The sequence below is a fragment of the Panthera pardus genome, unplaced genomic scaffold, assembly GCF_024362965.1.
Source record: "Panthera pardus isolate Hobbes unplaced genomic scaffold, ASM2436296v1 HiC_scaffold_20, whole genome shotgun sequence".
NCBI classification, from domain to species: domain Eukaryota; kingdom Metazoa; phylum Chordata; class Mammalia; order Carnivora; family Felidae; genus Panthera; species Panthera pardus.
The window spans coordinates 18,360,004-18,384,783 of NW_026526766.1; the positions used below are offsets into that span (position 1 = coordinate 18,360,004).

At 43.9% G+C, this 24,780-nt stretch overlaps 1 protein-coding gene across 1 annotated transcript in view; it reads right to left on the minus strand.

Moving 5' to 3' along the window:
* PRUNE2 (prune homolog 2 with BCH domain) overlaps positions 1–24,780 on the minus strand; it is a 272,917-nt gene that overhangs the window by 164,551 nt on the left and 83,586 nt on the right. The window contains 2 exon segments of the mRNA XM_019463559.2: positions 20,603–20,697; positions 23,013–23,165. Of these exon segments, the coding sequence (XP_019319104.2) occupies positions 20,603–20,697; positions 23,013–23,165 (248 nt within the window).

Below are 24,780 nucleotides of genomic sequence, written 5' to 3' on the forward strand. Positions count from 1 at the left end.
AGCTGTAAAGTATGCCAGTGTACCTATATGTCAGTTTTGCTCATCTATTCATCCGTCAATGGACACAGGTCACAGGGATACAGGATACAGATGGGTACACGTCTTGGCTACTGTGAACAGTGCCGCTATGAACATGGGATAACAACTGCATATTTTAAAATATGACGTGCTGCCCAGGAAGAGAAAAGCTAAAGATGAAGCATTGGAATGTTCTCAGGGTCCTACACCAGAGCACCTTAAACAGCCACGGAAAGCTCCGGGCACCCTGTTTTTCTCTACTATCATGAAAGCATCCTTATTATTTTTTTAATTTTGTAACATTGATTTTTTTTTTTTTTTTTTTTTTTTGAGAGAGAGACAGAGTGCGAGCAGGGTAGGAGAGAGAGAGGGAGAGACAGAATGAGAAGCAGGCTCCAGGCTCTGAGCCATCAGCACAGAGCCCGACGTGGGGCTGGAATTCACAAACTGTGAGATCATGACCTGGGACGAAGTCGGACACTTAACTGACTGAGCCACCCAGGCGCCCCTAGAGCATCCTTAAACGCACAACTAGACCAACCACCTAGGAGGAGGAGGTTTCTGTAATAAATGCTACAAAATCTTTCTTTCCTTGGATTCAACTTTCCCTGACTCTTTTTCATAGTGGAAATAGTAAGACCCAAAAGGCCAAGATCAGGAGAGGCTCCGAGGAAAAAGGGACCTAACCCACTGTCCTGGCTGCTGCTAACTTTGGCAAAAGAACCAGAGTCACATGAGATCCAATCCAGGTCAGTAGGGAAGAAGACTTCATACGCTGGACAATGATATTAAAATTTAGGATCAGTGACTCTCAACGAACGTGCCGGGAGCGAGCCATAAGTGTGCTCCCAAATTTTGATCAGTAAAATGTATTTTTGCCACAACTGAACATGCAGATTGTTACTATGGAGCCTTAATGGAATACTTAACAGGGAAAGATATGAGATTCCGAGCGGGGCGGGGGGGGGGGGGGATTAATAATTTGTTCTAAGTGAAACGTGGGAGGGGCCATGCTGGACTTGGAGTAAGAGCGTGTGTGTATCAGAACATTATGGTACTCTGACCCATGAGCTCGGTAAGCCCGGGTGATCAGGGCAGTCAAAGCTCTGCTCTAACTAGAAGGACAAACAAGAGAATTGTGTGATCACTGTGGTTACCTTTACAGAGACCATAAACTCTGCTTTGTTTAGTAGCAGTTGTGTTAAAGTCAATACTCACATGCTTGTTTATAATTTATTTATACCCAAACGTGACATGCACAAAACACGTTCCTGCCCAAGTGCCTGTTTTCTTTAAGTGTCTCCTATGTGGCAAATAACTTGGAAGGTGCAGCAGCAGTGGCCGAGAGACCAAAGACTCACAGATGAGCATCCCAGCCTCTCTCTTCCTTTCTGTGAGAGACAGGATTGACAGTTTATTAGGAAATAGCAAAGCAGGACGCAAATGAAGTTATTTTTTCACTGTCATTTACGAGTGTTATTATTTTCAATTAAAGATATCCAACTTGGGGCGCCTGGGTGGCTCGGTCAGTTAAGCGTCTGACTTCAGCTCAGGTTACGATCTCCTGGTTCCTGGGTTCGAGCCCCGCATCTGGCTCTGTGCTGGCAGCTCAGAGCCTGGAGCCTGCTCCGGATTCTGTGTCTCCCTCTCTCTCTCTCCGCCCCTCCCCTGCTTGCACTCTGTCTCTCTCTCAAAAATATTCAAAAAAATTTTTTTATATCCAAATTAATTTTCCAAGCCTTTTTTTCCTCTTTCATTGTCACCCCGAAGTGCTGGTGCCAGTTTGGCAATGGATTGCTAACCTCTGTGAGGTTAGATAACTTCTATATCAGTTAATGTGCTAGAAAAGGAGGACACCGCCCCTGAGTCTTTGGAACACAGAACGCAGTGAGCCTCGGCTCCTCTGTTCCATCCACCTGGATTGACAGAGGACCAAAGGCAATTTTCGTCTACTTAAGGTCACTGATAAATGTTGGGCTGTGCACCTACGTTGTCAAGGAGTGGAAACAAGCACTGAATCACATGTGAATAAATTACAAACTATCCTTTACACTTGCCATTTTCCTGAATACACCTCCTGCTGTGGAAGCCCGTGCCCCATAAACATCTTCAGTAAAGCAGTGATAAAAGCAAGAATAACAACCCTCAAATGATGCGTTGATCAAATTTAGAGAAGTCAAAATAAGCAGCATTTTCCTTACCAGTTAAATGCAGAGGTTACACACACATGCTCACCAACTGCCTCACCCCTTGTATTAGGTTATGTAAAACATTTGCGTTCGGAAACAAATAGGAGTGAAAGCCACCACCAAGGTCTAATAGTTGTCTAATAAATATTTTAATTGAATGATATTTCTAAATATGACCGTACTGCATTGAGACTGCTTGGGAAGGAAATATGGGCTACGTGTAATCCAGAAAGCGTTTGCCTTTTTTGAGAATGGCAGCCTCCAATAAAACTGATTAGCAGAAAAGAATATTAGAATATACTTGTGCCACAGTCTATGTGTGGAATATGAAATAGAGAAAATTGAGCATGGATGGATGCAACCATTAAATACCACGTGGCGGGTTTTCAATGAAAAGCAGTAAAAATTAACTGCCATCACTGTGTAATTTCCTAAAATGGTCATTTGTTTAATAAGAGCTATTTCTGGGGCGCCTGGGTGGCTCAGTCGGTCAAGCGTCCGACTTCGGCTCTGGCCACGATCTCTCGGTTTGTGAGTTCGAGCCCCGCGTCGGGCTCTGTGCTGACAGCTCGGAGCCTGGAGCCTGCTTCGGATTCTGTGTCTCCTTCGCTCTCTGCCCCTCCCCCACTTGTGCTCTGTCTCTCTCTGCCTATCAAAAATAAATAAATGTAAAAGGAATTTTAAAAAAATAAGAGCTATTTCTATGGGACAAACATCAAAGCTATTCTTATGAGATGAGTTAACCATATTTGAAAATGGTAACAAGACCATTTGGAATCACTCCGGCATCGACTCGAAAGAAGACCGTATCTATCTCTAAAGCGTCAGCAGATCATAATTTGTTAATTTCCATTTGCCATTGTAAAAAGTACAATTTCCAACTTACTGTAAAAAGAGAAAATCTAAAGGCAAACTCGTACAGTGATGACCTCGTGGATGCAATGATACATACGATCAAAGCGTTTGATATGCTACAGACTATTTCCTGCCACTTCCCGTCTGTAACTGGGAACACGGTGAAAGTAACTCAAGAAGAGGGCAAAGCAGCTAAACCCGTTGCTTAGCTGGAGCCATCAATACTGCGTGGAGACGATGTTCAGAATCTGACCTAGGGCATCAATAAAACAACCAAGACGTGGACTCTTTCAACGGGGCGTAAGCGCTATGTCATTAATCGAGCTTGGATTGTAACAGTCTACTCGGATAAGGTGACAAATTAACCATATGGCTACCTCATAGATGACAGAACTAAAATATATTAAACTCTGTGGGGTAAATATACCCACAGGCAAGTCTAATATACTGACATTTTTAATACTAATTGAAGCTGATTGATTTACGTATTCTACGTTTTCAACTCTCCAAAATGATGTATTTAATGTTTTATTTTTAAACACAATTAAAAAATAATATATAAATATATACATACTGCAAATGTAATACAGATAACAAATTCATTTAAGCCCATTTATGCACATTAGTAACACACCATGTGGCAGAAAGACTAGGACTACAAGAAGACCCCTTGGCGATTTATTTTATATTAAATCCCTAATGGCCTCTCCTTATCTTTGCAAAAATATGCACGGAAGTCCAGACTATGCAGCCATTGAAATGAATGGTTATTTATTTGCTAAACGAGAACCCTATGTTTAATGTTCCTTAGACATAAGGTAGTCTGGAAAAGTCGCATTTCTACAGCTCCATACATCATTTATTTTACATACCCTAACTTCTCACAACAGGCAGCGGAAAAATATCGCTGAACAGCATTGTAAGTTGCTGAGATTTTTGTTTCCGATTCCATTACTGGAAGATTAAATGTTAACATGTTTACTTGCTTTCTTAGCAACAAAAACAAATTCATGTACCGTGTTGGTGCCCAACACATACATGAATATAAAAATGGAAGAAAGTTTGCAAATATCCCAAACTGAAATCAAACAATGGATGAATACTCAAAGTTCAAACCTGTACATAAATCTTCATTAAATGCAAAAAAAAAAGAAAGAAAGAAAGCTTCATGTACTCTAAATTTGTCTGCCAAAAAAAAAAAAAAAAGTATTAATAATTGGAAAGTTCCATCAGGGTGTTCCTACTCTTGCAAAGAAGAAAGCTTTTTTCCCCCTTTATATCTTGGTCCTGGACATGTTACCTTTTAATTTTCATGCTGACGCCAACACGCTCTCCTGTCAAGTATGGTTCAGTTTTAAATCATTTCACTTCGGGTTCCTACAGCCAAAACGTTGTAAGCCCAGGGAGATCCTTAGGAGACAGGCACTTAAGCAAAAACACATTGTTTGCTCCCTCTCTCACTGACTTCTCCATTTGGCTTCCAACAGATTCTCACGTAGAAAAAATTGAGACGGTTTTTAAGAAGAAGGAATTCACAAAGGAATGAAGACCTGGCAGGAGGAATTCAAGGAAGGAGCGACGGAACCACCACCCCCCTTACCTCAGAGAAAACCATAGTTCATGTTTCTCGACGGGTATGTACAGATATGTACAATAAGCAGGACTCACAAGGGGCTAATCACGCGGGCCAATTCTTGCCCCGATCCTACGTAAAACATCAGGCAACCCCCCTGGTTTTTCTGGACAAGTTTTTGTTACTCTCAGGTAGCAAAGCTTCTCGGGCATTTCAATTCACAGGAAGTAGCCTCAGTTTAGTAGTCCGGCAGAATTGCCGACTTTTACGGAGTTAAGCTTCTCCCCTCCCCCAGGGAGTCCCGCTGCTGGTGGGATGCACTGTATGATCTCCTCTTCCTTCTTTCCCCATCCACCCCCTCTGCTCCTCATTCATTTTGCGAACTGTCGCTCCGGACCCTTTTTGAGTTGGAGACTAGGAAGCCAGATGAGGTAGGAGAAGCAGAAAAACTGTCACCTGAGGGGCGCCTGGGTGGGTCAGTCAGTTGAGCGTCTGACTTCGGCTCAGGTCATGATCTCATGGTTGGGGAGTTCGGGCCCCGCATGGGGCTCGCTGCTGTCAGCACCGAGCCCACTTCAGGTTTCTGTCCCTTCCCTGCGTGCACTCCCTTTCTCCCCCAAATTAATAAATCTTTAAAAAAATGGTCGCTTGATTATTATGTGATGGCATATCTGTCTACTAGCTTCCTGTTCCTCACAGGTGGGTCACCTTCCTGGGCTCCCCGTGGACTGGCAGATCCCTCGTATCCTGGACAGTTGAACTCCGTACTTATTCCTCACTTCCCCAGCCCCGAGGAAGCTGGCTCTGCTCTTAGCTTCTCCCAGCCGAGATCTGCCTTTCTTCCCTTCAAGTCAGCCCTCTTGGGCAGGATCTATTAAAACCTGCATGCTGGCTGTCTCTTGCAGGTGGCTCAGAACTGGCCCACGTAACCATCCTGCATCTGCTTTACTCCAACAGTTTTCTCAGGGTGAGGGCTGCTCCCTGCAGCCACCTGTTCTAGATCTTACTGCCAACGTAGCCAGCTCCACATATTTCTCACCCTTCCTATTTTCTAGGCACGAGTGAAACATACGCCCAAACACAGTGTCCCCCAAATTGAAAGGGGCACATAGGAGTCTCTCTGAGGAGACCTTCCCGAACCTATTGCCCCAGCTTGAGGTGAGGGATCGATGCCCCTTCACTCGCAGTCATATGGGACACGGACATCTCAAAACGTGTTCTCTCTTCTGTTTCCAAATTTCAATCCTCTGATTACGTCTAAGATAGTGAGAATAGCTTGAAAACATTATAATTAGGCTTCCTCCACTTCCTTTGAAAATTTTGTGTCACGGCCTCTCACATCACCTTGGGGAGAGTTCTGCACGGCCTTGGGGCTTCAGCTGAACTTCCTGCAAGCTGTCTTCCTTGTGTCCCTGCAGAGCACATCTCCACCCTCCTCCGTCCTGCCTGCCACACAGTGACTTTATAGACAACATCAAGAGCCTCTTGCAGCCTCTGGTTTTCTGTTGGTTGCAGCCAATAGAAAACCCCAACAGGTGCTGAGATGGGGGGAAAAAAAAGAGTGAGGGCAGAGTGTTGGTTCCTCCATTTCCCTTTGTTTGGGGTCACCTTGAACCTGGCCACCCCTTGACCAAAGACTCTTCGTGAGGTGACCCTCTCTTTTCAGCCTTCCCCTTCCAGGGTCTGGAAATCTTCTCTCTTCCCTTTAGGCTTAGGGTGGCAACCTCGGGGATACTATAATTTCATATTACTATGAATTCTTGAAAATTCAAAGTAAATCTTTATAAACATTTTTAAAATATCTCACAAAAATATCCTTATTACTGAAGACCTTTAAGCCTGCAAGGAGAATACTGAAGCCATCGACCCCTGGTCCCATCCTAGAAGGCAATCAAAAAGCAAGAACTTTATTCCATCTCTGTCCTCTTTCAGTGTTGTTCAGCAATGGGACTCTTCTAATGAGTCACATTCTAATGTGACTCTTAAGAACACTTGATAGGATGGTCTTCATCTAAATAAAATACAAGACAACTACAACCATGACAAAGTTCGCAAATACTTAAGACTCCTGTTTGGAGGTTCTGGTAGATTTTTTTTTTTTAAGATTTTTTTTTTAACGTTTATTTATTTTTTCAGAGACAGAGCATGAGCAGGGGAGGGGCAGAGAGAGAGGGAGTCACAGAATCCGAAGCAGGCTCCAGGCTCTGAGCTGTCAGCACAGAGCCTGACACGGGCCTTGAACCCACGAGCAGTGAGATCATGACCTGAGCCGAGGTCGGATGTTTAACCGACTGAGCCACCTAGGCGCCCCGGTTCTGGTAGATTTGACGTGGCCACGGATTATTTCTAGTTCCTCCCAGCTGGAGGTGCAGTCTCCTTCCTCACTCTTTTTCTGGGCTGGCCCCATGACTTGTTTTGACCAAGAGCATGTAGTTTGACCTGGTGGGACTTGAGAGTCCCCAAAATTCTTGCTTCTGCCATTTTGAAGGTCTCGGTTTTCAAGCGAAGAAGCCTGGCATGAAAGACCACATATAAAGAGAGACTCAGCTACCCAGCCATCCACTCCACAACCTTCTCAGCTGAGGCCCCGTCCATGTGAGAGAGACCACCTTAGATTAACCAGCCCCCGGCAGAGCCATGAGCTGACTGTGGCTGCATGAGTGAGCTCAGGCTAGACCTGTGGAATCACAAGAAACACTAAACTGTTATTTTGAAGCCACTAAGTTTGGGGGAAGCACAGCCTTTCCTATCTTTCATATCAGATGTATCTCTCGTGCTTGATGAGAGGTAACAATGATGATGATAACAATAAACTTATTCTTCTGTGACCCAACAGAGAACAACTGGGAAAGAATAAGGGCTTTGGAATCAGAGGTCCTTGGATCGGAATGCCTACCCTGTGGCTTGAGGTAGTTTATTTTCCCTCTGTGAGTCTCAGTTTGTCCACCTGTAAAATAGATACATAATAACTGCCTGTGTCATGAGGAAGGCTTCAGAATTTTAAAAGATAACTGACATAAAGCACCTATCACAGCACTCAGTGAACACCGGTTCCCTTCCTCAGTATCTGTGCATATGCATGCAAAAGTTGGGACCTGAATCAAATGGCTCTTAGCCAGTGGAACTCAGAGTAGGTCCCTGGGCCAGCAGCATCAGCATCCCGAGGGACTTATTAGAAATATAAATTTTTAAGTTCCGCCCCAGAGCTACTGAGCCAGAAACTCCTGTGTCCTGTATTGGCCCATTAAACCAATTAGAATCGCCAATCTTTCATAAGCTTAGGGAAGACCAAAACCCCTATATTGCAATATCTAGTCCACATTTCAGCTACATAGCAGCTGCTCAATAAATGTTTGAGGGCAAATGACTACATTGATGAATGCTTAAACAGGTGACAAAACGAGTGTGTGCATTCAAGCCCTCCTTCAACCCTGTTGTGCCAAGGGCACGTCACCTGATCTGACGGCTGCGAGGCTGAGCTAGTGATGTTAATGACTGCAGTATAAGATGGGAACCTCGTTGTTTGGGCTCCATGGATGGGTAGGGAATGACACGGGTGGGGAGGTACAGAATGACTGTTGCGCTTTTGAGATAAAGGAAAGTACTTTCAAAGGCCGGAACAGATGTACTTGGCATGGGTATTTGACCAGAAACTGACAATTAGATTTCATAATGGTATCAGGAAAAGAACCCTACTCTAAAACGCTGGAAGGCAACACATGGCCACAAATACCTAATGTCATGAGCTACTTTTTCTGGAAGAGTCTATTACAACCCATTTATAAGCTGGAAATAAGGACAGACCTATCTTAAAGACTCGTCATAGACATTCAATGAGACAGTGACAATAAAATGTATGGTACATGGTAAACACTCAACAAATCTTGGCTACTATATTGATTTGTTTTAACTTGACCTATTCAAGGTGAAGACTAGCCCCGCGCTAGGAATACAATGAGCATTAAATTATTCTTTTGATGGAATACAAGACAACAATAAATTACCAAAGCCTAGGTCTAGCACCTTCTCTGTTTTCCTTTTCCCACCACTAGGCGACACCACTGACCTGTCATAACCCATTCGCCTCCACTAGCCTTCAACACGGCCAACCTTAGCAATCACTGTGGATTAAGGAACAACAACAAAAAGGTATCTATTCTAGAAAGTAACTGTCCTAAATTATTCCTTTGTTTGAGTCTCCTTATTTCTCTGAATTGCCACTGGCTATTTGGCATAAATTTATTATTTCATTTCAGTGTGTGCTAAAAAAGAGTCCTTGTTACTCAGGGAACCAATTCAGCATTTACCTATAGGGACAGGAAAGGGGCATTCATACAACCCCGCTCCACCGTCTCTCTCTGTAGAGGTTTCTTCTGTCACAAGAAAAAGGAACAATTTTCCTTTAGCCTCACAGCCTGCTTCTCTATGACAAGTTGATACAATGCAGTAATTAACCATTAAAATATTGCATATGATTCACAGGAGTGTTACAGACAAACTAATTTAAACCAAGGGCAGGTCTCCAAATCAGCAAAATAACTCTGAAAGCAGGAGAGAGAGAGAAAATAAACAAGAGAAAAGGTAAGCAACAGCTGCTATTAAAAGTAACGCCAGGCAGCTAAAACTGGCCTGAATGCATTCCTAAAAATGTAATTAGCCAAATCCTTCTAGAAATTAAACCATCAAAATGACATTATAGTACACTTAAAAAATGTATTTACAGAGTGAAAGAGCAGTCATTCTAGCGTATCGCTATGTCCTGAGGGTTTCGGTTCGCATAAAGAAAGATGCAGAAGAGAATCCGATATCGTGGCATGAAGAAAGTTCAAATTGTCACAGATATATTTTGTGAAATGCTGATTCTTAAGTCCCTCAGCCGTGCGGAAGGGGAGGAAGAATTCACTTCATAAGCTGTTTTGTGGTTTGTCATCTTATGGGAAGATTAAAGTGAACAGAACCGAGGTCTACCTGTTAGCTTTGCAACTACCGACATTTCTGGAAGGGCAATAACCAGAGAGGTGTCGAATTCTCCCAAATTCCTGGAGCTCACTTCTCAGCACGATGGGCATTAATACCCGGGTTCCTTCACAAGGCAAGGGGCAACTGACCTCCTCCTACAACAGGATCTCAATAAGACAGGACTGCCTGCTGATGACTGTTGAAGAAGTGGACAATTTGTAATTATATGAGATGCAGTGACACGTGAGTTCATTCGAAATGCTTCCCGATAATATGCCCATTTCCCTGAAGGTGAATGCGAATTTAAGTGACAGATCCCCAGATAAAGTCACAGAAGTACCAGAAACGCAGCATGCAAATGAGAGCCGGAGGCATTTTGATGACCTTTCTTATTGGCTTTTGAATGACAAATATGCATTAGGAAGTTCCTGGAAGGAAGTTTGGTCATACTCAGGCAGAAGTGGCAGTGAGGAGGGGAGCAGGGTTGCTGAGGAGCAGACAGACGGACATGTGGAAAAGGGGGAGGTGTGCAAAACCTACTAAGAAAAGGCAAGGTGGAGAGTGATGCGGTGATATGGACCATCCATGGCGTGGTCCAAAGAGGGTTACAGAATTCACTCACACAGCCTGTGGTTGTCGAAGCTTGGGAGGAAAATGCCAACAATGTGTAGCTGGAGAGACTGAGCTCTGGGTCTCCAGCTGAAGAGAAGACAGCAGGGAGGGGGAAGACAAGGCATCCAAGGCTGCCAAGAGTCTGAGTCCCCAGAATGCATGGTGACCGGCAAGGGAAGGTGGGGTGGCTGTGATGTTCTGTGTCCAGACAGCAAAGGCCTCAAAGACTAATTATTCGATGTTGTTCAGTATCATACACATGACCTGTTATCTCAGGCTGCTGGGTGGCCCCGCCTACTCTTAATCTATGCTAACATGATTAGCTGTCGGAAATACACCACCATTGGCCAAAATGCATGAAACCAGATGAGTAAGTTATGAATCATAAATGAAGGTCCTACTCTCCCTTGATTTATAAAAAGTCCGGGACTGAATGACACAGCCTTGGATACCAAAAGCAATTGCCTCCTTAAGTGGCCTCCAAAGATAGCCACCTTCAAATTTCTTCCCTCTCTGTAAGCACATGCTACTCCTCACATCAAGAATTGGGGTCTAGGGGTGCCTGGGTGGCTCAGTCGGTTAAGCGTCCGACTCTTCGTTTCAGCTCAGATCATGATCTCACAGTTTCATGAGTTCGAGCCCCGCATCAGGCTCAGCACTGGCTTCATGGAGCCTGCTGGCGATTTCTTCTCTTTCTCTCTCAGCCCCTCCCCCACTGGCACCGTCTCTATCTCTCTCAAAATAAACAAACTTAAAAAAAAAAAGAATTGGGGTCTAATTCTCACTGATGTTCTGAAACTGACTTGTACAGGTTAGTGACAGACAAGTACAAAAGCTGGGGGAAATCTGAAAACTCACCATTTGCAAATTAAACACAGCCATTACAAAACTTCAATTACATATTTTACGTTAAGTTGTATCAAAAATAGAAGTCAGAATCTGAAACACACTCTTTCATAATTATTTTATTATCTGTTACTATTATCTGTGCTCTTTAGATTATATCTATAGTAGCTGCATGGGAAAAATGCTATTATAATGGCATGCTTCTGCACATCTCTTCCCCATTTGTTTTGTGTGACAAATAAAATTATAATATATTTAAAGTCTACAATTTAATGACTTGATATGTGTATGTATTTGATATAATATACTTAAAGTCTGCAATTCGACGATGGGTATGTATGAGAAAGGATTCCCACAATGAAATGAATTAGTACATACATCCATCACCTCACGTAGGTACATTTTTATCTTTTTCCTTTTTTTCTCTTGGTGAGAACATTCACGATCTACTCTCTTTGCAAATTCCAATTATACAATAACGTATTACCAACTATTCCCAATTCTGTTTTGATAATATCATATTCGTACTTCCAAATTAGCCATAGTAGGAATTTACACTACAGAAATTGGCCAACACTACAAGTCAAAGGTTGTTTTGTTTTTTTTTTTAATTGTTGTATTGCTTATCTATAGCAGGTTAGGAAACTACAGTCCACAGACCCAAAGCAGCTCACTGACTGTTTTTGTATGGCCCATGAGCTAAACATTTTCTTTTTTAAACATTTTTTTAATGTTTTTATTTATTTTTGAGAGAGACAGAGACAGAGACAGAGCATGAGTGGGGAAGGGGCAGAGAGAGAGGGAGACACAGAATCGGAAGCAGGCTCCAGGCTCCGAGCGGTGAGCACAGAGCCCGACGCAGGGCTCGAACCCATGAGCTGTGAGATCATGACCTGAGCCGAAGTCGGACGCTCAACCGACTGAGCCACCCAGGCGCCCCTAAACATTTTCAAATAGCTGCTATTTAAGTTCCTGTATACTATCCTCAATCTTGCATCTTAGACCACAAAGTCTAAATTATTTCCCACCTGGATCTCTATGGGAATAATTTGCCAGGTCTGGACTTAAGAAAGTTATAGAGAAGAAGTTAATAATTCAAGTTAAACTTCCAAGCGTGTTGTGTCTCTAGCCATCACACTGTGAACAGCATGTGCACAAAACCATGCTGTTGTTGACAAACAGGTGGAGTTCGGACAAAAGTCTTTGTGGTATCATTGTCTTGTTAGGGAAAACAAAAATATCAACTGTATTCTGTTTGAAACAAGAGCTGTGTTGGGGCGCCTGGGTGGCGCAGTCGGTTAAGCGTCCGACTTCAGCCAGGTCACGATCTCGCGGTCCGTGAGTTCGAGCCCCGCGTCAGGCTCTGGGCTGATGGCTCGGAGCCTGGAGCCTGTTTCCGATTCTGTGTCTCCCTCTCTCTCTGCCCGTCCCCCGTTCATGCTCTGTCTCTCTCTGTCCCAAAAATAAAATAAAAAAAAAAAACGTTGAAACTAGAGCTGTGCATCATCTGCAATGTACAAGTTGCACAAAAATTAACTAATTCGTTCATATGAGATTTAATCGACTGTATGATTATTTATGAAAAAAGGGTTTTTAGAAATTGTGTGCTATATATTCTTTATATCAGTAATATGTGTGTGTGTGTGTGTGTGTGTGTGTGTGTGCACACCTATATATTTTTTCCAGACATTTACCAGCGCACTGCTAATTTCCCATGTCATCAGTCTGGGCTGATCTCTGAGACTTGCATGAACAATCGAAAATGATGGAAGTCACATTCTGAGACACTTCACGTTAGGCCACAAGAATGGCAGCTGCTGCCCGAGTCTCTCAGAAAGCTCGCTCTTGTGGGGCGCCTGGGTGGCTCAGTGGGTTGAGCGCCTGACTTCGGCTCAAGTCACGATCTCGCGGTTCGCGAGTTCGAGCCCCGCATCGGGCTCTGTGCTGACAGCTCGGAGCCTGGAGCCTGCTTCGGATTCTGTGTCTCCCTCTCTTTGTTCCTCCCCCCTTCCCATTCTGTCTCTCTCTCTCTCTCTCTCAAAAATAAACATTAAAAAAAAAAAAGCTCGCTCTTGTGATTGTCTCTCTTGGAACCTACGTGTCACGCTGGATGAAACTCAAGCCAGGTGACAGTCACAACTGAGCTCACAGTGACCGCCACCTGACTGTTAACTGCATGAGAAATTTTGAGCAAGCACCGTCCAGCTGAACTCGATAAACCCATAGAATATGAGAAATTCTAACTCCTATAACATCCACGTTCTGGGAATGGCTTGCTACACAGCAGCACATGACTGGAATACGGTTTCGCTTTGGGGAGGAGGCAGTGAGGGGGCAGCTAATTGGACCCGACACATCATGATCTCAGGAATCCTGGCTCGGGGGACTGCAGCCCTGTTTTGTTCCGAGCTCTTGGTTCAGAAGCAAGTACAAGGACATGTTTGACGGGGGAGGGGGGGGGCTTGAAAACAAAATGTAACAGAAAGGGGGGAATGGTAACGAATAATACACATCCACCTTTGCTTATAAATCGGAATCACCTAATGCCATCCTCCACTAGAGATGCAAGTGAAACACCCTCGAGCACTGACTCTACCTTGTTCTTTCGCTACCAGTCAACCCCACCCGGGCTTCCCGGACCGGCGCGGCTCCTTCCGCAGCCTGCTTGCTTGCTTTCTGCACCAAGTCAAATAACCATTTTTAAGGCCAGCATCGCGTAAATTCCCCTCCCCGCCCCAGCCTCGTTGCATCCTCTCTCATTATCTCATTCCCACTGCACAGCTGCCTAGGGAAGTCCGTGGGAATTTCTGAGCCCGGAGGAGAGGTTTACGCCCGGGGAAGGCTCTGTGTTTTCTCTAGCCCCCTTCCCGTCTCCTCCACGTAAACGCGTTTTTATCAGGATTACAGGAGAGAAGGACAGAGGCCCAGGGCACTACCCTATGCCAAGAAAAGCACAAAGCACAATGAGTAACTTTACAGTCTTTAAGCTCTGGATCACCATCTATCTCATTCCTGCGGCAAAATAGTAGCTAGAAAAGCTGTGTTGAGGTATTTTGTGCAAGGTAGGGAAATAAATGCACAGAAGTCGGGCTAGATGGGCCAAGTTCTGTGAATCCATATGTGAAGTCCATCTGAAATCGGCCAATCGGTAAAACAGAAAAAAGTTGTCAACAAACACCAACTTAGCTCCAACTTAACTCAAGCTGTAGATATGAAACAGGAATCCCATCATAAGGCATTAGAAGGCACTTCTAGATAGGCTGGTTTTCAGGCTTCTTTGGTGTCTTTGGAGTATTTTTGGCCGTCTACAGAAGGAGCTACCTACATACAAACTGTAAGGATTCTAAATATGATAAGCGTCAGCTGCTTAGTACATTTTGTTTCAAAGACAAAGTGCTGTTGCCACCGATATGATAAGCCAGTTTTTAAATAAGGATTTTTAATTCTCTCATCTCAGTTATGTCTTATTACCAAGAACCACTCACTGCAGTTCCAAAGGAATGTTAGTCCACTTTTATGGTTCTTTCTTTCATTTTTTTCATCCTGCCACTGTCCTCAAGAAGCTACGAATTAGTAGCTCTAAATTCATCCTTCAGATGCCTCGCACACACTGATTATTAAATTCACACAATGAAAGTTACCGTGTTTGGCATTTCCTTCAACCCCCTTTGGACCCTTGGGCCAGGCATGAACTGAGAACTCCTGATACCTCAACTATGCAGAGTTTTGTTACTTGGGGTTAGTATAGTGCTCAAAAGTAATACTGCTTCATTCCAATAAAAAAAATCTCTACCAGGGGCGCCTGGGTGGCTCAGTAGGTTAAGCGTCTGACTTCGGCTCAGGTCATGATCTCACGGTTCGTGGATTCGAGCCCTACATCGGGCTCTGTGCTGACAGCTCAGAGTCTGGAGCCTGCTTCGGATTCTGTGTCTCCCTCTCTCTGCCCCTCCCCTGCTCACGTTCTGTCTCTCTCTCTCAGAAACAAACTTAAAAAAAAAACAACTCTACCATTAAATTTTTTTTCAATAACTGCTCTCCATTTGGAGTACTGATCTGAAAACATTAAATCACAGCAAGGTAAACCAGAATACCCCTGTTCTTGAATTCTAGAAACGGGCTGAGAAGAAACATCACACTTGCCTTCCTACACGGTTCGTCCTACCCAGTCCCTTGCCCCGTAATCTTTGTTCCTATTTACTTCTATGTACTTGCTTTATTGACCAGATCTCCTCTATATCAGGGGCCGAAAATTACTTTCAGTATGAATACTTGGGAGTTAGATGATGTTTATAAATAAAAACTAATGATTTTTAAAAGAAGCAAAGAAGTGAAGACAAAGAGGAAGAAGGGCTGGTATGAAGAGTAAAGAAGGATTCAACCAAGGACGGCTTGGGGAGGTCTAGCCTGCAATCGCTGACTCTAGACGACTCACTGGTGAAGCCCAGAGGGGGCTCAAAGCCCACAACTAGCCTTGCCCAAGGGTACCATATCCCAAGCAGTGAAAACAGTACTGGGGCGGGACAAACGTGGATTTTACTTCTGACTGTACTTTGGACAAATGATCGAACCTCTCAAGATTCCAGTGCCCTCACCTGCAAGATGGAGATCGTGGCAAAGACCGGCTAAGTATTCTTCAAGGTGGTTCTTCTTGGACACGTAGCTCGACGACATTTCTTTGCTTCCCTGCAGCCAGACGTGACCACGGGACTGTGCCGACGAAAGGTGAGCAGAAGTGATGGATGCCACGTGTGGTCCTCCGAGCTCTTCCCCGCCTCGGTGATAGAATGGAGATGCCTGCAGGCATCTTGGGAGCTACACAGTGAGCATGGTCTCTGGGTCACCCGCGGCCACTGGACCAGGAACACCAAAGTGGATCACTGCACCGGCAAAACCTGAACAATTTCCGTGTTGAGTCTCCGAGAGTTGGGGTTTATCTGGTACAGCTGTTAGAGCTACCTTAACCCCTACGGGGGGGACCACAGCACGCTTGTCTCATGAGCTTTCTGCGAGGGTTAAATGAGATGATGCTTGCAAGTCCTCACTCTACTGTCTGCTACGCAATGAGCGTTCGCCATCGAATGTTAACTCTTTAGCGAGGAGGAGCCGGCATGCCTGGATACTAGACGAAATGGAGGCACTTATGACTCAAAAACCTGGAGGCGAGGTTGCACAGATTTCCACTGGTTGGCCAGTTGGGTTTGAAAAGTCACCTTCGGTGTAAGCGTTTGGTGTTTTAAAGAATATGCTAAACAAAAATAATCTATGCTCCCTGGAAATATTAACTGTTATGCATTCCACGACACAACAAAGTACGTCCTTACTCTAATGGTGCTTCCATCTTGAACTCCAGAATCTCTAAGCTCAAACAGTGAGAAATCATATTTGGTGCTTAAAATCGGTAAACCAGATTTTGGACTGGTGTGCTCAAGTCTTAAAGCCCCGGTTACAAGGGTTCCCACGATGCTTCACTGCGGCCTTAGAAAATGTTCCCTTTTGTTAGGGAAGAGTTTAACAGTGATCTTGGGAATTCATTCTGGTCTGGGCTCTAAACGCTAAGGGAAAATGTTGGTACTTTTCCCTCCGCGGCGTTCCAAGGTGCAGCTTGGCTGGTAATCGCTACAGGGCAGAATGAGTCAGCGGTCTGAGTCACTTTACCAGAATGTATCCCATGCGTTCTGTTCCAGGTCTCAAATAGCAGAGTGGCTGGTCATGAGGAGGCCCCGGGCTGAGAGCACAGCGGAGCCCTAGAGAGAAAACAAGCCCTAACACTTCCCTCAGACTCCAGCTCCAAATAAAGGAGTCGAAATGTCAAGGGTAGAAAATCCCCACTGTTCCTCATTTAAAGGAAATTGATTTGAAATGAAAGTAAGCGGAAGCGGCAACTCATCAAATGTGCTTAGCAGGCAATAGGTTCATTCAGACAGTCTTGTAAGTTTTATTCCTTGAAATTGTCGGTAAATGACCACTTTTACAAAAGGATACTTTACTGGTTGAATTGTGTCCCCCTCCCCACCCCCAGATTTATATATTGAAGTCTTAACTTCAGTACCTCAGAATGTGACCTTATTTGGACAGAGGGTCGCTGCAGATATATTATAGTAAAGATGGGGTCATTGTGTGGGCTCTAATCCAGTATGGCTGGTGTCCACATAAAAAAGGGCAAATTTGGACACAGAGACAAGGAGAGAGGAAAGATGAAGGGAAAATAAAGGCAGAAGGGTGCCCTGGTGGCTCAGTCGTTAGGTTGACTAGTCGTTCGTCAGACAAGCGTCTGACTCTTGCTTTCGGCTCAGGTCATGATCTCACGGTTTGTGAGTTTGAGCCCTGCATTGAGCCCTGATTTGGGTCCCCTGCTGTCAGCAAAGAGCCCACTTTGGATCCTCTGTCCCCCACTCTCTCTGCCCTTCCCCGCTCACGCTCTCTCTCTCAAAAGCAAACATTAAAAGAAAAAAAAAAAAAAAGAACACAAAGTTTGTTCCAGTGAAACACGTGCTTTGATATCCACAGATGCTTTCCTTTCTTCTCCGATGAAGGCTTTATTATTTTTAATTTTTATACTTTCTAGTTTCTAATAAGGATTTGGTTTTTTGGCAACCTTTATTTCTCTCTATTGGTTCCGCCACTAAAATGCCAGATTGGAAGCTTCACTTTGGGTGAGCAAAGCCTCACGTATGGACTTATCCAATCACTATGCTGTACATCCGAAACTAACGTAACCTTGAGTATCAGTGAAACTTCAACAGAAAAAAACATGAGAGATTGGAACAGAATCAAAACCACTCGTGCTTCTCTTCTGATAATCAAATTGGCAAGCAAGGAAAAGGGCACAAAGGGTCAGAGACAATGATAATCAGTGAATGAACTCCCAATATGTAGTGTGATATATACTACCATGAAAATGAGAAAGAAAGGGGTTAGTAGCTTTCTCCTTACAACATGGAGGGCCAGAGGTGACCCAGCTGTCAAAGCAATGGTTTTACCTCCTAAACCTAATTTACCTCAATTAACTTAAAATATTGTCTAACTGTGATTGAATAAATACATGAAACGAGCTCGAAATTAATGGAAGACACGATAACTATTTCAGTCCTAAGCTGGTCCTTTAGACTTAATTTTGCAAGAGTTTCAGGGAATGTTATAAACGATGGAGAATTTATAAAAGTCATCAGGAAGTAGCTAAGTCTCGAGATACGCTGAAGTATCTACAAGACTATGAAACTTAGAAACTATGAGACTTAGAAACTCATAGGAACTGGGGCGCCTGGGCAGCTCGATCGGTTGGGTGACCCACTCTTGATTTCAGCTCAGGTCATGATCTTACGGTTTGTGAGTTTGAGACCCACGCTGGGCTCTATGTTGACGGCTTGGAGCCTACTTGGCATTCTCTCTCTCTCCCTCTCTCTGCCCCGCCCCTGCTAATGCGCTCTCTCTCTCTCTCTCTCTCTCTCTCTCAAAATAAATAAATAAACTTTAAAAAGATTTAAAAAAAGAAACCCAGAGGAACTAAAAATATTTCTTTGAGAATCCAAAGGGCGTTTAGACAGCTGCTCCAAAACACACAGAATAAGATTGTGGGTATTCCATCATGATTTTAAAAAGTGAGGTCCATGGGAATGGAAAGGAGGCTGAAATATAATCAAATGTGAGTAGGGATCAGAAAACACCACATCACGGGATGCTCTGTGGAGAAAACCAAACTCTTCCCTTAACTGGGAGATTTTTTTCCAACAGACAGACTGAATAAATAACGTGCGTTTTCTCTTTCAAAGAAATCATAGGAAGTTACTAAGGAGATGCTTTCCCATTTCTCAGTCATCTTTACTATCCCCATTATGCACAAGTGAAAAGCTCTCGTTCAGCTGATGGGAGTTTAATCTGTGTACCCTTCTTTACATATACAAATGTCCTTCTTCCTCCTCCCAGAAGATCATATAGTGTTTCCAGAGATATACTTAACTGCCTGATTAATTACTGGACCTCTATGTAAATTACTGTAAAGATGTAGATGATCATTTTATCACTTATTCAGCTCGACCAACATTTACAGTTTAATGTATCTGACAGAGCCATTTATATACCCCTATAATATAACTAAAGGTACGTGAAAGCTATGGTAAGTCTATAATAATAGCCTTAAAACAATTTGCTAACTACAGACAGTTCCCTAAGCAATTACAAGACGCTGTATGTTAATTTAGAAAGGAATTCCAAACAAGGCATTTAAAACCTAATAAGATGCCATTAAATGAAGGGAGACAGGGGAGGGAGGAGGGGAAAGAAAACCCTAAGGCTTGAACTAGGAGAAATGATTCTCTGAGCTACTGACCCTTGCAAGATCCACGTTTTCCTTGGATTTCTATACACAAAGCAGATTTCTAATTGAAGGTGATTATCTAGTTACTACATCCCAAATTGCATGTGTTTCTTGTATTGAGTCACATCCACATCTAATTATATGGAGCATTTATCAATATGAAAGTCCATAGAAATAATCGAGTCAACTACGAACTATATACAATGAGAACGTGCTCTATAAACCATGAGGCACTGTATAACCATCAAATGTGATTATCTCCAGTGACAACAGTCTGCCTCCTGGTACTCATATGGATCTATTCAGATTGACATCTGAATTATGATGTCGATCCACCGGGAATAAACTTTCCACAGAAATTACAGAAAAAAAGCACCTGGTTTGCTCTTGGTTTTTCTGAGGTATGGATACCTCATGCATACCTGCTGGTCACTAGAAATACACACGTCGATATCGTCATCAACACCATGAGGAAAAAGAAAAAGCATGGCAACACACAATTCTAAAAACAAAAAGATGAAGTGCTATACAGCACTTTTTGTCTACATAAACTTGAGAGCTGAGTGCCTCGATCAAGGCAACGTAACAGTAAAGAAATATGCAGACTTCTGCATGGCACAAATGTGCTTCTGTAAAATATCATCCCCATTAGTTAGGTTAATTAAGATGAACATACAAGTCATTGAAAACCCCCAAAGTCGACAAAAGATAATTTACCAAGGAAACACACAAAGGCAAAAGTAATATTCACTCTGAGTCATTCATTTAACAGATTGGAAGGAGCGTCTTATGAATACTTGAGCTGTCGCCATTGATTACCAAAAATGACATGCATCCAAATAGCTTACAAGGGCCAAAGGACAACCTGTTTTCCCACAAAAGTTCGATGGACAATGTGGGCTGGTGCACAGAACGAGTGGAAGTGAATCCGATCCCACATACAGTCGCTGCTATTAAGTGGACTATACATACGCACACATACAAACTTGAGTATTTGCGTTGTAGGTTTATGTTGTACTCAGATGAATGAAATAGCACTCATCTTGGGAATCCATGTTTGGCATTTTTCATTGACTTAGCACAGTGTTTCCATCCAAAATAATAACCTGCATTCCTACTCAAATATATCACAACGAAGCATTCAGAGCAAAAGACCAACACTGACTTATGCTGTAGAATAATCTTTTGTAAAATTTGTCATTGCCACCCACCCAAAATAAACATTCCCACCCTTACCTCGAGGGTCATGTTCACGGTACTGATGGCCACTTTTATTTCTCCATCTGACAGTTCTTTTATGTCCTTCAGCATTGTCTGTTCAATACTTAAACCTACAGATGAGAGGGGGAAAAACATTATTTACACTTGGGGAACTGTTTTGGGTAATATCAAGGGACTGTGTAAAGAATTCACCCTGTTAATTTCAATGTATTCTCCCAATAAGATCTCTTTTACCCATAACGAACACACACATTAAAGCAAAAATCACATCAGAGACAGTATTTGCACCAGTTAGGTTCCTAGCAAGAAATAGAATTCACCCCTCATCACACACACACACACACACACACACACACACACACACACACAGAGTTTTTAATGGTAGGACACATACAGAAGTATGGGTGGGGCCAAGAAAATGAATAAAAGATGGTGAGGCATCCAGACACTGGCAAAGGGACAAGGGAAGAAACAGACCTGAAAGTACAGGAGAGGGGCCGTCAAAAACTTAGCGTCAAATCAGTAGGGACGCAAGGGAGAAATAGTACAGCCTCTTTATTCTCCTTCCTTGGATCCTCACATCCCATGTGTTACTAACGCTTTTCACTAACCAGAAGGCAGAGGATTAAACACTCGGAGGTCAGCCTCTAGAGGCCCACAGCAGACCAGGGCAGAGAATGGAATGGGGAGGAGTGAGCCAATGACAAAAACCTAACAGAATCATGCAAGCTAGCTAAGGAATACATCGCAAGATCAAAATTTGCTTTCAGGATGGATTCAGTTGGGCCTTCATATTTTCTATTGTAATTTAATTCAAAGTGCACTTCATAGGGGCACCTGGGTGGCTCAGTCGGTTAAGCATCCGACTTCAGCTCAGGTCTTGATCTCACGGTTCATGGGTTCGAGCCCTGCACGCGGCTCTGTGCTGACAGCTCAGAGCCTGGAGCCTGCTTCGGATTCTGTGTCTCCCTCTCTCTCTGCCCCTCCCCCACTTGTGCTCTGTCTCTCTCTCCCTCTCTCTGAAAAAATAAATAAATGTAAAAAAATTTAAAAAAATTAGAACTCTCTGCCAATCACAGCAGTGTGGGGAAACAGACGGGTATGAAACATTTTCCTTTGACTTGAAGACTAACAGGCCACAATCTATCATACGGCAGCATAAAATGAGTTCTAGAATATATTGTGACATTAAAATCTTGGTCTAGTCTTGAAAGTGAATGACATAAACGCACCCCATCGTGCGGCCACACTTACACCCACACGCACGCGTGTACATTGGGAGCAAATGCGCCGGGGCCTCGCCCACACGTCCTCACACCTTCCATGGCCGTGTGCCCCGGCATGACGCCCAACCACGAAAGCCCGCTCTGGGGGGGATTAACAGCCCCCGGGACTGAGCAGCCCCCAACAGTCCAGTGGCATGCTGGTGAATATTTAACAACCAACAGCGAAGCTTGATCTGTAGCGTTTGTTCATTCCTGTGGTGGCAATACTCCCACCAGGGCTGATTTCCAGCTGCCAACCCAACATAACCCAATTCACAAAAGTCCTGAGTTTTAACAACCGGCCCCTGGAGCTTGGATGAGCAAGTTCTAACACACTTGGGATCTAACACACATGGGATAACACCGAGGTGCAATCCCTCTCTCTTTCCCCGGGCTCCCCCCCGCGGAGTGACGGTATGGCTTCCCACAGAGCTAACCTGCCCCATAAGCCCCTCCGTCCCCTCTCAGTGCTTCTTGGGTTCCTCTCCAAAATAAACTGCTTTGCCTCTGGCTCTGTCCCCGGGGGATTCCAAACTGAGGGAGAAAGCTTTGTCTGGGGCTGGCCTGGTCACTCGCCAGCTGTGTGCGTGATGACCAGAAAGCAAAGCCGCCCTTCTGTGCCTCAGTGTTCACATCTGGAAACTGGGGGTAATACCTGTCAGGATTGTCATGAAGACTCATATAATCCGTGCCAAGTTATTCCAGCATCCGTGAATTATATCTGTTTCTCATCACGATGAAAAACTGAGCCAGGAAATCCACTGTCTTGATAAAGCTTCGATTTAGAGAATAATTTTATCTGCTTAGCTGTCTTTGCTCTTTCTTTTTCTAAAATTAATTGATTTATGAAATGCCGTTGTACTTGACGTTGCTCCTGCCACATTGCTCAGAATAGAACCTTCTCGGCACAGGGATTTCATGTAATGAGGCATCCACGGTGCACGTTAGACGCGTGAATTACCCATACATGCAGACACAAAGGCCCCAGAGGTGAGTCTGCGGTACGGGCTGCCTGCTTCCAGGCGAGTCAACATCGTGTGCCTGAAAATCTTCCACAAGCACGGACAGTAGGGAAGAAAACAAAGGCGCTGGCAACGTGCCATCCCAGAAACCATCCCTACTCAGGCGCTGTGACAGAGCCGGGGGACAGAGTCACTCACCCTGAGCGCTGAATTGGGTCTCCTGCAGGACGTTGATAATGTCCTCTCTCGGGGGCAAGCTGGGAAATTTTTCTTCCAGGATAGAGAGAATTTCTTCCTGCTTCTCTGAGATCTTCTCGGATTCCATGGTCATCCACTTGAAAAGGATGCTACCTAAAAGACATGAATGAAAATGGCCTTTCACTTTCCAGCCAAGCCAGGATGGGAGCCAGGAAAATCCATGTTTTCTGGCTTGTCTAGCCATACTTCCACTTTCAGTTTCTTGTCTGGACCAGTGGCCTCCATGGAGTAGCTTTCAAGAGGCAGGTGTTAGAAAACGCTTCAGATACTGTCTGCCCCGCCTCTCTGATCGCCAGGTATTGATCTCTGCAATGTAACTGCCTATTACACACTTCGTAGGACAGAGTTTATGGGTAAAGGAACAAAATGGGTAGCTTTCCCCACCCACACAAACCTACAAAAATGATATACGTGTTTTTTTCATTTCAGAATGGAATTTAATGGCCAACTCTTTTAAAATATTAATATTATTTACTATTTCCCTTTAATATTCCCTTTAAGAGACCACAGAGGAGACTGCTTCCACTCATCACATTACAGGGCTCACATATGAACTTCTTCCTTTTAACAACTCAAGGACTGCATAGTCTGTCAGCAGGAAAGGAATCGGACAAGGTGTTGAATCTGGAGCCCATTCTCAATCTCCCAGGAACCACACACTTCTTCGAAGTTACTGTTATCCATTTATAAGAATTCACAAGCTGGGGGTAAACTACAGGCCTCGATTACACAGTAATTTGCCAACAGGAATGACCATCCTCTGACAAACTCCTGGAATTTTCTGTGCACAATCTCACCACGAAAAGGAGGATTTGCCACTTGTCACATCCCCTTCCCCTTGTATCTTGACCCGGGCTAACATGGAGCCACGGGGGAAAGAAAAGTTTTACTTATGATGAATGACGAAACTCTCTAAAAGTCGCCACACCTGTTGATTAATCAAGGTGTCACCATCTCTCCCAACATGGGGCTCAAACTCATGACCCTGAGATCAAGAGCCACCTGTTCCACTGAGCCAGCCAGGTGCCCCACCACTTGCCCATTTTATTTTTCAAAAAAAAATTTTTTTTAACGTTTATTTATTTTTGAGACAGAGAGAGACAGAGCATGAATGGGGGAGGGGCAGGGAGAGAGGGAGACACAGAATTGGAAGCAGGCTCCAGGCTCTGAGCCATCAGCCCAGAACCCGACGTGGGGCTCGGACTCACGGGCCGCAAGATCGTGACCTGAGCCGAAGTCGGACGCTTAACCGACTGAGCCACCCAGGTGCCCCACCACTTGCCCATTTTAAAACAGAAATAATACTGCTTTCCCAGCTTGCAAAGTTATATTGAGAATCAATGAATGCAAATATCATAATAACAGTAAATATGCCAAATATATTTAAAGCATTTATTTAAAGCATTTCATTTATTTATTTAAAGCATTTCATTCATTCATTCATTCCTTCAACAAAGAAGCACTTGCTATGGGCAGGGCACAATGCTAGATGCAATGATTCAAGACTGAGATACAGACATTCATGCCCCTTGAAGCTCATAGTCGTTTAGGGGCTACAAATAAGTAAACACATACAATTCCGTCATTAGAGGGACGAGGAATATCACTGGGGGAATACAAAGTACTCTAGATCTAGACCAGAATCTAGGAGTCACAAAAAGCTTTGTAGAGAGAGTTAACCTTGGCTGAGACTTGAAGGATAACTTAA